The sequence below is a fragment of the Mesoplodon bidens genome (genome assembly GCF_964165515.1).
Source record: "Mesoplodon bidens genome assembly, chromosome: 1".
NCBI classification, from domain to species: domain Eukaryota; kingdom Metazoa; phylum Chordata; class Mammalia; order Artiodactyla; family Ziphiidae; genus Mesoplodon; species Mesoplodon bidens.
Window position 1 is genome coordinate 92,848,080 of NC_138176.1, and position 13,397 is coordinate 92,861,476.

The 13,397-nt window shown below is 34.3% G+C and overlaps 1 protein-coding gene across 1 annotated transcript in view; it reads left to right on the plus strand.

Moving 5' to 3' along the window:
• Positions 1 to 13,397, plus strand: part of HSPA4L (heat shock protein family A (Hsp70) member 4 like) — a 54,701-nt gene that overhangs the window by 18,242 nt on the left and 23,062 nt on the right. The window contains exons 5-12 of the mRNA XM_081253906.1: positions 1,941 to 2,040; positions 2,402 to 2,535; positions 4,302 to 4,546; positions 4,689 to 4,765; positions 5,630 to 5,781; positions 6,252 to 6,358; positions 7,560 to 7,693; positions 9,324 to 9,523. Coding sequence (XP_081110032.1) covers positions 1,941 to 2,040; positions 2,402 to 2,535; positions 4,302 to 4,546; positions 4,689 to 4,765; positions 5,630 to 5,781; positions 6,252 to 6,358; positions 7,560 to 7,693; positions 9,324 to 9,523 — 1,149 coding nt within the window. The remainder of the gene's footprint in view (positions 1 to 1,940; positions 2,041 to 2,401; positions 2,536 to 4,301; positions 4,547 to 4,688; positions 4,766 to 5,629; positions 5,782 to 6,251; positions 6,359 to 7,559; positions 7,694 to 9,323; positions 9,524 to 13,397) is intronic.

Genomic DNA, 13,397 nt, shown 5'->3' on the forward strand with positions numbered 1-13,397 from the left:
TCTACACTATCATATGAATTAGACTTTTTTAGATTCCACATATAGGTGAGATCATGCAGTACTTTTCAGAAAGAAAAGATCTGTCTTTTAAAGATTCTTAACAAAGCGTTTAATCTTTTACCCCCTGTCTTATCTCTTGAGATTCCATTATATATTGATAACTAGTTTTTAAGTTATATGTTGTCACCTAAATGTGAATATATTCTTAGTACTGTTAAACTTGACTACGTAAGTTCAGGAATCTCATGTCATCAGAAAAATAGAATCGTATTATGAACTCTTCAGTGAATTTAGTAATTAAAATTTGTCAGGTGTATTTATTTATTTTTTTTAATATTTATTTATTTGGTTGTGCTGGGTCTTAGTTACGACAGGCGGGCTCCTTAGTTCCGGCATGCATGTGGGATCTAGCCTTGACCAGGGATCGAACCTGGGCCCCCTGCATTGGGAACATGGAGTCTTAATCACTGCTCCACCAGGGAAGTCCCTGTCAGGTGTATATAGAATTTTTTAATGAGAGAAAAATATTAGCTTAGTATTTTGTTTTCCAGTCATTTTGTAATAGTAAATGATAGAGTTTACCATTGTCCAGGCCCTATTAAAGGCATTTAATGTGTATTAACCCATTTAATCCTCAGAACCACTCTGTAGGTAGGATATTATTAACCTCAATTTCACAGATGAAAAAACTGAGACACAGAGAAGTTAAATAACTTGTGGTCATAACTCTTCCATTATACTGCTACTTGAAAGTATATGTCAGAATGGTGCACATTTTAAAAATGTATCTTAAATTCAAATCCATCCCTATTTATTTAGCCATACTTGATTTTACTTTCATGTCAGAAATTAGTATCAGAACATGGCATTGTGAACTTCTTGGGCATTATTAACTTTGTAATCAGTGCAGTAGACCCATGTGAGCTGTACAAAGGGAAGTATTTTCTGCTCTATACACTGTCATATCCCTAATGGCTAGAAAAGTACTGGTACATAAGTGCTTAGTGAAAATTAAGTGAACCATACCTTATAATTTAGATTTTTGTCTGAAGGATAATACCAAAATCAGGATATACAAACTTATCAAAATTCAAATTCTTTTTGTGTTATTATCTATTAAATGAAATTTCTAAATTCAAAAAGCACTAAGATTGGAGGAGACTACTTAAAATTGGAAGAGCCCCAAGTTTTGTACATGGATATACTTAATTAGCTTTTTAGAAATTTGTCTGTAGACCAAATGAAAGTGCTCCTTAGTTTGACAGTAATAAGTATATGTAATCTTAATTATTAGTTTAAAATTAAGAGCTTATTTTTAATAGAAATATATTTAATGTTTTTTTGTGATTTATAAAGAAACACATGATCATCATAAGTCCCCTGCAATACAGTTCCCCCTCCCTTTGAAATACAACCATTGTAAACATTTGGGAATATATTCTTCTAGTAGTACATACATATACAAAAGTGAAAGCATGCTCTACATGCCCCCTTTTTTTAATGTAATAAAGATACTATTCCATGACAATTCAGATCGATCTGATTCTAACATCTATATAGGATTCCATTATGTGGATATAACATATTTAACCAATCTCATTTTAATAGACTCTTGGGTTTTTAATGTTTCATTATTAAAGATTAACAAATAAGTATTTTTATAGACCAACATGAGAAGTATTTAACATATTTTTGAAATCCTACAATATTAATTTTATTTTACTAATTGCTTTAAATTTGTGTTCATACTTTAGGTCAAAACTTTATGATGTAGAAATTGCCAACCTTAAAAAAAAACTAGTATTTTTCCTCATTTATTTAATTAGAACACCAGTCTTTGCCTTAAGCTGTACATAAGTTCATTTTTCAATTGATGAAATGTTTAAGTAAAATCTATTACATTGAACTAATAACACTTAATTATTGTTTTGCAACACCAGATTCCGAGCTTTTTCACTGATGCTGAGAGAAGATCTGTGATGGCTGCAGCCCAGGTTGCAGGCTTAAATTGTTTAAGGCTAATGAATGAAACTACTGCAGGTGAGCAGTTTGCAGTTTGAAAATCACTGTCAGAAAAATATTATTATAGTTTTTTTTCTAATTATACAAAGCATTTATTTTTTAACTCTATTATGTACTGATTTAAGCTTGTCATTTTGGAGCACAACATTATGGCAGAGTTTAAACATGTCTTTCATTGGCTATAAGAGTCATTAATATTGTAGGGTTATAGATGGGTAGAGAAAAAAGCATTAACCAATTTATGAAAAGTGAATTTACTTTGAAACTAATAATTTGTATTACTCTACTGCGTGTTAAAATGTAGTATCAACGTGACTTACCTATTGTTTTCCAAGTGATTGCTAGGCTGGAATTAACCTAATTCTTTGTTCTTACATAGTTGCACTGGCATATGGAATTTATAAACAGGATCTTCCTCCGTTAGATGAGAAACCAAGAAATGTAATATTTATTGATATGGGACATTCTGCCTACCAGATCTCAGTTTGTGCTTTTAACAAAGGAAAACTTAAAGTAAGTAAATAAATGATTTGCTATATTTAATTTTAATGTCTAAGAGCATATGAGACTATATAGAGAACATTAATGCTTGGGTTTAAATCCTGGCTCTGCCACTTAAAAACGACCTTGAGCAAGTTACTTAACCTCCCCAAATCTCAGGTTCCTCACCTGAGGATATTATCAGTAAGTACCTCATAGAATTTTTGAGGATAAAATGAGTTAATGATTATAAGATGCTTGGAATGCCATATAGTAGATATTATGTGTCAGCTATTTTAAAGGTTTTCAGTCACCTATCGGGGAGCGTAAATTACATATTTATAAATGTACATAGGAAACATTTCTAAAATGATTCCCATTGTCTTTAGAAACCTTTCTATCCTGGAGTCCTAATCAAAATTTTCTACAGCGTGGTATTATTTACCTCTATATGCTTATCTTCTTACAGCCTTTGTTTGGTTTTGTATTCATTTCTACATTGATTATCTTAACCAGACTTAACACACACTCTCTCTCTCCCCCCATTACACACATGTATAGATTAGCTCAGAAGAGTAAATGCTTTGGGTTATCCAGCACCTTTTAGAGCCTTTCGCCTTGCCGTTTATAGTACTATATTAACATCCTTGTAATCAGAAAATTAAAGGGAAATGACTCATAGTGAATATAGAATAGTTTTTTGCAAATTGATTTAATCCTTGGTATTCAGTGTTGAATTTTAACTTAATTAAAAAATAACATTTTCCTTTCTTCCTTTTTAGTGAATACCTTAGAGTATAGAGCTATAATTTTTAAGATCACAGGCCCCTTTGGAAGTTTGATAAAAGCTATGGCCCTTCTCTCAGAAAGATGCACATTTGCACTAGTCACATACCTACACAATTTTACATCTAATTTTGGGTAATACTGGACCTCATGAGAAGTCTGTCCATGGATTCTTCATGCTAATCTGGGATAACATCCCAATCAGGCTGTGCTCACATCCTACTGTGATGTTTACCACTATTCCACCACCCATCCTTGTGAAAAAAAGTTGATGAACCACACCAACAGTGGGATTCTACTTTTTTAGTCGTGACTGTTATAAGTAGTTATTTTTGCCCTCTACCTCAGGGAGAGAGACTAGATGTCTTGGTCCTATGTTTTCAAGAACTATATCGTTGAAGTGCTGTGACTTGTCTATTCCTTTTCCACTCGACTGCTTACTGGGGCCTATTGCTCAACAAGCTTATTATATTAAATTTTTGTGTCTCCTCACTTTTTTTGTTTTCTTTTTTGTTCCCTCACGTGCTTTTTTGTTCCTTCTATATATTTATGTGGGATGGGGGCACTAATTCCTGATTTGTAAGTTGACCAATTACAATATTTTAGATTTAATCTTTGGATTGGCTCTTCTTTGCTCTTTTGTTTTTGGTTACATACTTAGGACCCTTTCTTTGCTCTCTTAAACTGGTTTTTGGCCCACCTGTTCAGTGTTGTTATAGAACCATGGGTTGTGAGATAATGAAGTTTTAGTCATTGTAACTCAGTTATTTCAGAATTAGAATTATTCTTTCATGTAGGTATATAGATCTATAACTTAAAGCAGATAATTCAGAGTGGATAGATATGTTGGCTAAATATAAGTGATAATTAATATAAGTGGTTCCAAATTTGGTACCCCTGTGATTTTTGTCAAGCTCTTTGGTTTTGATTTTAATTTTAAAAGGTATTTTGGAGGGGGAGCTGAAAACATCTAATATTTCTGAAAATTCAGTTCTGGTTTTTCAATTAAACAGGTCTTGGCTACTACCTTTGATCCATATTTGGGTGGCAGGAACTTTGATGAGGTTTTAGTAGACTACTTCTGTGATGAGTTCAAGACAAAATATAAGATAAATGTAAAAGAAAACTCTCGGGCCTTGTTGCGCTTATATCAGGAATGTGAAAAACTAAAGAAGCTAATGAGTGCAAATGCATCAGACCTTCCACTGAACATTGAGTGTTTCATGAATGACCTTGATGTTTCTAGTAAAATGAACAGGTACCATGCATGCTTTCGGTTTGAAAAGTGTTTCCTTATTTTATGTTTATTTCATGTCTGATTTTTCTTCGTTCTGTTATTTTAGAAGATATGCTCAATTTTTATATCCCCAAATAATGAATTTTGTTTCATTTTCCCACAGGGCTCAGTTTGAACAATTATGTGCTTCCCTCTTAGCCAGAGTTGACCCACCATTAAAAGCAGTAATGGAACAAGCTAGTAAGTGGAAGTTACTGAACTAACCATCAAAACTGTACCATGGGGCTTCCCTGGTGGCGCAGTGGTTGGGAGTCTGCCTGCCGATGCAGGGGACGCGGGTTCGTGCCCCGGTCCGGGAGGATCCCATGTGCCGCGGAGCGGCTGGGCCCGTGGGCCAAGGCCGCTGGGCCTGCGCGTCCGGAGCTTGTGCTCTGTGGCGGAGGAGGCCACAGCAGTGAGAGGCCCGCGTACCACAAAAAAAAACAAAAAAACAAAAAAAACTGTACCATGGTGTTACTTGAATGGGGTAGAAAATGGTAAAAGCAATAAAAAATTCATGTGCTTTTTGAAGACTTGTATTTCTTGTTTTAGAGAAGGAGATTATAACTCATTGTTTATTCATAAGAGCCGGGCCACTAGAAATCAGAGTTTATGAGAACTCCTTCTGATTCATATTGTCTACATCATAAAACTAATGCTAGTTATATTTGAAGGTGTCTATATGTAAGATTTTAAAGATTGATTGAAAGTGGAAATGAGGACATGACTGCTTTTTGTTAAAGTTTTTTGTAATCAATTAAAATTACCTTCTGTGGCGATTTGTGAGGTAGAAGTTAAAACTGAAGGACTCTGAAATCCATGAGGTGCTTGTCTGTCCTTGTGGTCACTTCATCATCTAGACCAAGTACAGTGCCTGATACGTACATAATTAATATCTATTAAATTTTGCTTTTTTCCAAAATTTATTTTTATCTTCTTTCCATTTTACCTTGTTTTGAGCAAATAAAAAAATACATTTTTTTTAAAAAGTACTTTCCGGGGTCTACTGTTGACATTTTTATAAAGACTGTCTTATTTTTCTCAATTAAACCCTTCATTTTCCAGACTTACAACGTGAAGACATAAGTAGTATAGAAATTGTAGGTGGAGCAACACGAATTCCTGCTGTGAAGGAACAAATCACTAAATTCTTTCTTAAAGACATAAGTACCACATTAAATGCTGATGAAGCTGTTGCAAGAGGGTGTGCATTACAGGTATGATTATTAGTCTTTTTTTAAATTTTAGAATGTATATTTTGCCAGAAATATGGTGATAGGCCTCAGAAATTTTTAATATTATCTTGTCCAACCAGTTATCAATAAGCTAAAATTAAATTGAAATTATTCCTGAAATATAAGGGTTGTGTCTGTCCCATTTGTTTTTAAACTATCATAGGACAGTATGTCTGTAATTATACTGAAAAAGCATTTATTTTATGAATTCTTATAATTATTCCTATTTAAAATTCTTTTTTTGAGATTTAAACATATTTTACATCAGTTTTTGTAAAGTGACAGAAAGAGTGCTCTGGCACTTTAAAATTTTAACTAGTTATTACCCAAAACCCAGAAATTTTTAAAATATAACAATTTTATTATAGAACTTTATTAAGCAGTTCAATCATGGTAACCTAGGATATGTTTGGTGTTTGTTGATTTAAATATGGTATACATCTTATTTTCAGTGTGCGATTCTCTCACCAGCATTTAAAGTGCGTGAATTTTCCATAATAGACCTTATTCCCTATTCAGTCACATTAAGATGGAAGACCTCTTTTGAAGATGGGACTGGGTAAGTTACTTCTAAAGCCTTGGTTAGAGCTTGTCATAAATAATCAATTGAACCTACTATTCTAAATTAGAGGAATTTATACTTCTTAAACTTGTCAAACACTTTAGAATACTATCTTAGAAACAAGGAGAATATAAAAATGATATATAATCTGTAAACCATTATGGCATATTTTTTAATTAGTATTTTATCATGAAAGTAAAACATTCTCATTTTCAAATAAAAATCACAGTATAGAAATATGAAAACTTAAAAACTTGCATTTGCCATACCCCAACTCCCTTAGCCCATTTTATTGAGGTAACTATTGTTAACAGCTGGGTATATATCTATCCAGTCATTTTCTTTGAATATCGAAATAAAAGCATCACTTTTAAATCGTACTTTATTATTAAATTTGCATTTCTGACTGTTGTGAGCTGCAAGTCTTTTCATGCTTTGACATTAACACATTTCCTTTTCCATGAACTGCCCAGGATATAAATTGTTTACTTTCCTACCAAAATAAAAATCTGTATTTCAAATATTATATTTGACTGCTTTTCAGAAGTATAGTTTGTATAATAAAATAAACCTGTATTTAGGTTTTGAAGTTGCTTTTAAGATTTTGTTCTGTGTTCTATACATCTGCACCCCCAAGAAATTGAAATTTTTGCACAAATTTCAAAAATATCAATAGAATTTGGTCCTCAGATGTGAGCAAAAACATCCTTATATATTGCCTTAAAATATACCTATTCTCAGATAATTTTTCTCAGTAGGATAGAATTGTCTGTTACTATGTCAGACGTTCTAAAACTTTGAGCCCTAAACCTGTCAAAAGGCATGTTTATTTATAGCAAAACCAGTAATTCTTTTTCTTAACATTTGTGCACAGAGGTCTTTAAAATTGCTGCTTATCATGAATTAAAAATGAGATGGGGGCTTCCCTGGTGGCGCAGTGGTTGAGAGTCCGCCTGCCGATGCAGGGGACATGGGTTCGTGCCCCGGTCCGGGAGGATCCCACATGCTGCGGAGCAGCTGGGCCCGTGAGCCATGGCCGCTGAGCCTGCACGTCCGGAGCCTGTGCTCCGCAATGGGAGAGGCCACTACAGTGAGAGGCCCGCGTACCGCAAAAAAAAAAAAAAATGAGATGGATTCTGTAATTAGGTTCATAGGCAACTTTCTATTTGTTTTTAACTGTTTTCCCACTCCATTTTAGGGAATGTGAAGTATTCTGTAAGAACCATCCTGCCCCATTCTCAAAAGTCATTACTTTCCACAAGAAAGAACCATTTGAACTAGAAGCATTTTATACTAATTTACATGAAGTGCCTTATCCAGATCCAAGAATTGGTAAGAGAACTCCAAAATTTTTTTTCATAAATTTTAGCTTCTTACAAAAATGTTAATACTGGAATCAAGGAAACAAAGTAACATTTCAGCTAAGCCAGCACTGGATTTTTAAAGAAAGATAATCATACTTTTTTCTAAACGTGCACTTTTTAGTGCTCAGAGTTTATTCCTGGAATAACAGCAAGTTTGAATCTTTTTAATTCATTTTGAAATGCGTATTTAAAATGCTCTGTAATTGACCTGAAAAGTTTGAGTGAGGGTTATTTTTTAATGGAAGAACTCTTTAATCGGTAAACTGAAATTGTGCTGCCAGACTGACTACCTATTCTGATTTTAAACTTATGTTCACTGGCAACAACTAGAATCCAGTTAATCATTGGATTAATACAGAAGTGGAAATAGGAGACTGTAATATCCATTGTAGCTGAGTAATCTTTTAGAAGATATAAAACAAAGTATGATTTACATCATTTAAAAGAGAAGGAATATTTAAAATTTTTCTATATGTGCTACTTTTATTGATAGACTAAAAAAGGGGACTATTAATTTTTCATGTACATTATTTAAAGCAGTAGAAGTAAATTATTGAAAATGGTATTAGTTTTCGAGGGCTTCTGGAACAAAGTACCACAAACTAGGTGGTTTCAACAATAGAAATTTATCGTCTCACAGTTCTGGAGTCTAGAAGTTCAAAATTAAGTTGTTGGCAGGATTGGTTCCTTCTGAGGGCTGTGAGGGAAGGATCCATTCCAGGCGTTTGTTCTTGGTTCATAGATGGCTGTCTTCATGTTCTCATGATGTTCTCCTTGTGTATGTATTTGTCTCCAAATAAGGACGCCAAGTCATTGGATTAGAACCCACCTGATGACTTCACTTTAACTTGATTACCTTTAAAGACCCTATCTCCAAATAAGGTCATCTTCTGAGGTTACTGGAGAGTAGGGTTTCAACATATGAATTGGGGCCAGAGGGAGGTCACAATTCAACCTCTAACATAGGTCGGCCAGATTTTTTATGTACAGTTTTTCTGCCTGGTAGTGTCTCTTTACTATGGATAACATTATATATTTGAGATTTTTTTTTCTGAAGAATAAAACATCAGATTTCTTAAAGTGAAAAATTGATGTGACCTCAGTAGGTAGTAGTGACTGGATAACTTAGCAGTTCTGCTATAGGAAAAATCCAGAAAAAATTTTAAATTGCTTTATTTATGAATTACCAAGATGATTATGATTTGCAAAGTTTATAGCAAAAAGGTAATATCTATTTGGTTTTCAAACTCAGAAATTGAGTTTTGTTATTTTGGTTTTAGTGTAGCAACATTGTAAAACTTAAAAGTGATATTGCCTTCAGTCAGATTGTCCTTGGTTAAGATCCCAACTCTCCTTTTTCCTATTGTTGATGATTTTGGGCAGGTTGCTTAACCTGTCTGAGTGTTTATACCAGGTTTATTAGTATATTAAAAAGGTAATCTGGGGGAAATGCATGTCCCACAGAAATTAATCAGCATATGATAATTTATGATTTTCTTTTGCCAGCATCTGAAAGATGATAGTAAAACTATTTAATGAATGAATTGAACGAGTTAATCTGAGGCCCATGTACTGATCAAAGCTCTTTTTTCCTTAAGGGAGCTTCACTATTCAGAATGTTTTCCCACAGTCTGATGGTGATAGTTCCAAAGTTAAGGTTAAAGTTCGTATTAACATCCATGGAATCTTCAGTGTGGCTAGTGCATCAGTAATTGAGAAGCAGAATATAGAAGGGGATCACAGTGATGTTCCTATGGAGACAGAAACTTCTTTTAAGAATGAAAACAAAGATGATGTGGTATGTAGAAATTCTGTTTCAAAAAGGTTCCTCTAATATATGCAGTATCTTAATTCTACCTGGTACTTTTAATAGCTGAAAATATTAATATCTGAGGTTTTGCTCTGAAGTTCTGCTATAGGAATAAGTATATAAACTTTTAAAAATAAAATCATTAAAGAATAATTCTATTTTAAATGCTCTACATCTTTTCACATTGTAACGTGCTTTTCGGAGGCTTGTGTATTTTTCATAGCATTGTATGGAAAATATGCATATGTGTGTCTGGAGTCATCTTTCCTAAATTCTTTATTTCTATTAAAAACATTTATTATAGCTAGCTTTCTAGCTTACTGATAAATCCAATTCAGACTGATAAATTCTGAACTGTATACATGTGTGTTTTTAGATTGAGAATACATGCTTAAGAAATTTTCAGAGCTTAGTTAGGAGATATCTGTGGCAGTTGAGCAGAAGAATGTGCTGTAGGTTCAGTAACATTAAAACAGATTTTTGACAGTTTCTTTATGAAAGAGTTATATGACTCTAACATTGTATTTACTCTTGGCATACTATGAATGAAGGAATCTTAGGAGAAAGTTATTATGTTCCATTACAGAAAGTTTTCATCTTTTTATGTATACTATTTGTAAGTTATTTTAATGGCTTTTGTTGGATTTTTTTCAAATCATAATTGGAGGTCTGCCCTAGATTTTTCATATATTTCTGCATGTTAAGAATGGATTTTAAGATTTTAAATTTCAAGACAGTTTCTCCCTTTTGTGAATGTTGTCTTTTTGTCTGTTTTTACTAACAGCTACTATAAAATATTTTCTTCCGGATTGATCAGAATTCTACCACTACTCCTTAAAGTACTTTGTTTAAGGACCATGGCATTTTCTTTCATTCTTCTTCCCGTGTGTTATTTTCCTATTACATCCTCCCTTCCTTGAATTGAGGAGAAGGAAATACTGTCCTAATATGTTAGTGAAGATACAGTCAATTTTTCATAAATAAACATAAGAGTAATAGGTGAAAAGTTAATTTTCTTAATTGTAGTTCACAACAATGTATGGCAGACATTTAATCCATTTAAGATTTATTTTTTGCTAAAATTGAAAGCATTCTGTATGCCTTTTATTTTGTTTTTAACATCCTTATTGGAGTATAATTGCTTTACAATGGTGTGTTAGTTTCTGCTTTATAACAAAGTGAATCAGCTATACGTATACATATATCCCCATATCCCCTCCCTCTTGCGTATCCCTCCCACCCTCCCTATCCCACCCCTCTAGGTGGTCACAAAGCACCGAGCTGCTCTCCCTGTGCTATGTGGCTGCTTCCCACTAGCTATCTATTTTACATTTGGTAGTGTATATATGTCCATGCCACACTCTCACTTTGGCCCAGCTTACGCTTCTCCCTCCCTGCGTCCTCAAGGCCATTATCTATGTCTGCGTCTTTATTCTTGTCCTGCCCCTAGGTTCCTCAGAACCATTTTTTTTTTTTTTAGATTCCTTATATATTTGTTAGCACATGGTATTTGTTTTCCTCCTTCTGACTTACTTCACTCTGTATGGCAGACTCTAGGTCCGTCCACCTCACTACAGATAACTCAATTTCATTTCTGTTTATGGCTGAGTAATATTCCATTGTATATATGTGCCACATCTTCTTTATCCACTCATCTGTCAATGGACACTTAGGTTACTTCCATGTCCTGGCTATTGTAAATAGAGCTGCAATGAACATTGTGGTACATGACTCTTTCTGAATTATGGTTTTCTCAGGGTATATGCCCAGTAGTGGGATTGCTGGATCGTATGATAGTTCTGTTTTTAGCTTTTTAAGGAACCTCCATACTGTTCTCCATAGTGGCTGTATCAATTTACATTCCCACCAACAGTGCCTTTTAGAGTGAGTTCTTTTAAAGCTATTTCACTTTCTTCACCTCTTTTTCTTCAAAGTCTCTGTGTAATGTTTTAGACCTTTAGTTTTCTCTGTGTAATGTTAGTGAATCCTGGGCACTAAAAACAAGGAGAGTATGGCACCCATTTTCTACCTCTCCTGGCATTTCTTATTTGCTGCTTCTATTTGTCTGTGGGCTTGAAATCCAGTTAACCAGTCCTTTAGGATGATCTCTTGAATGTGGACTTAAAAAACTCACTTGTGAATAAAATGTATGCATTTATAACATCTGCTTTGGCCATTCAGAGATTGATTTGCTTACAAGAGTGTTTTCGGCTTACTAGAACCCAGGTAGTTGGTGTTCCATATAAGGTATTTCTTCTTCTTAAGTGAGATGTTCCTGAGTATTTCCTTTATAATTTATATAAGCAAGAGCCAAAAAAAAGGTAACTAACGTTATGGATCATATACTTAGCATTGTTGGTGAGCACATTCACATATATTAATCTCCTTTTAAATCCCTACCTTAGTTGATACAATAGGTGTTGAATAAATTATAGTTTATTTTCTTATTCTTGCTAATAACGTAAATTATTTCCTTATCGTTGCTTTTAACATAAGGGGTGATGTTGAGTACCCTACTGTATAGAAAATATCCTGTGTACTGTATTGCTTAATGGTTCTCTCTAGGACTTTTCCCTTTAATTCTGTATCCAGAAGTTTAAAAGCTTAAGGCTTGGGCTTCCCTGGTGGTGCAGTGGTTGAGAGCCCACCTGCCGATGCAGGGGACACGGGTTCGTGCCCCGGTCTGGGAAGATCCCACATGCCGCGGAGTGGCTAGGCCCATGAGCCATGGCCGCTGAGCCTGCGCGTCCGGAGCCTGTGCTCTGCAATGGGAGAGGCCGCAACAGGGAGAGGCCCGCGTACCGCAAAAAAAAAAAAAAAAAAAAAAAAGAGAAAGCTTAAGGCTTAAATACCATTATAAAGCAGTCTCTCCCTCCCTCCCTCCCAAAATGTGAACAAATTCAAAGTAGACTCTGGAAGCTAATTGTTTTAAGCTTTACAGCAGAAGGTAAGAGGATAATAAGTTCTTTTTACTGTTCCCTAGTTGCTGACATTGCTGGCTCTGTGGTCAATGAAACCCAGACATATCAGTGAGCAACTGTAGTTCTTTGTTTTTTTCTTTCTTTGCATGAGAGTGAATTTATGAGAGATTATTTTATGGGCCTCATTTTTTCATTAAAAATTAAGATGGCTTCGATTTTCCTGAAAAACCATAACATAGATTGCCAACTTCTCTTCAGTACAGTATAAGGATGTCTCAGAAAATGGACACTTTTCTTCTAGGTATTTATTAATATCTGGACATATTAGGAAGGTATTACAACTTAGGCTTCATGGCACAGTGAAGGATCAAAGAGACTATTTATCGTACTAATGTTCCACAATTTATTCCCCAGTTGTTGACAATTTAGGTTGTTTATCTATTTTTTAATTCAAAATATCTGATTACTTATATGTACCAGGTACTGTTCTAGGCACTGAGGATACAGTGGTAATAAGCAAGATAAAGAAGGTCCCCACCCATCTGTAACTTACATTCTAATGGAAGAGGATAGGCTAGAAGCAACAAGATACCATATAAATATAAAGGAAATTAACAGCAGGGGATGCATAGTGGAAATTAAGTGATGAGGAAAGCCACCTGTGAGGAAGGAAAAGGAAAGCTAGCCTGAAAGATGAAAAGGCAGTTTGAGAGTAAGGAGCAGGTAGGTAGTTGTCCAGACAAAGAGAATAACAAAGGCCCTGACAGCAGAATATCCTTTTTTATTGTTACAGATACTAAGGTAGCTGATAATATAAAATACAGAAAAGGGGAGAGTGACAAAAAAAAAAAAAAGAAATTGAGAAGGTAGGTCAAGGGACAGATTAGATAATTATTCTGGATTTTATTCTTAAGTGCTTTTTCATTTATTCAGCAAATAAC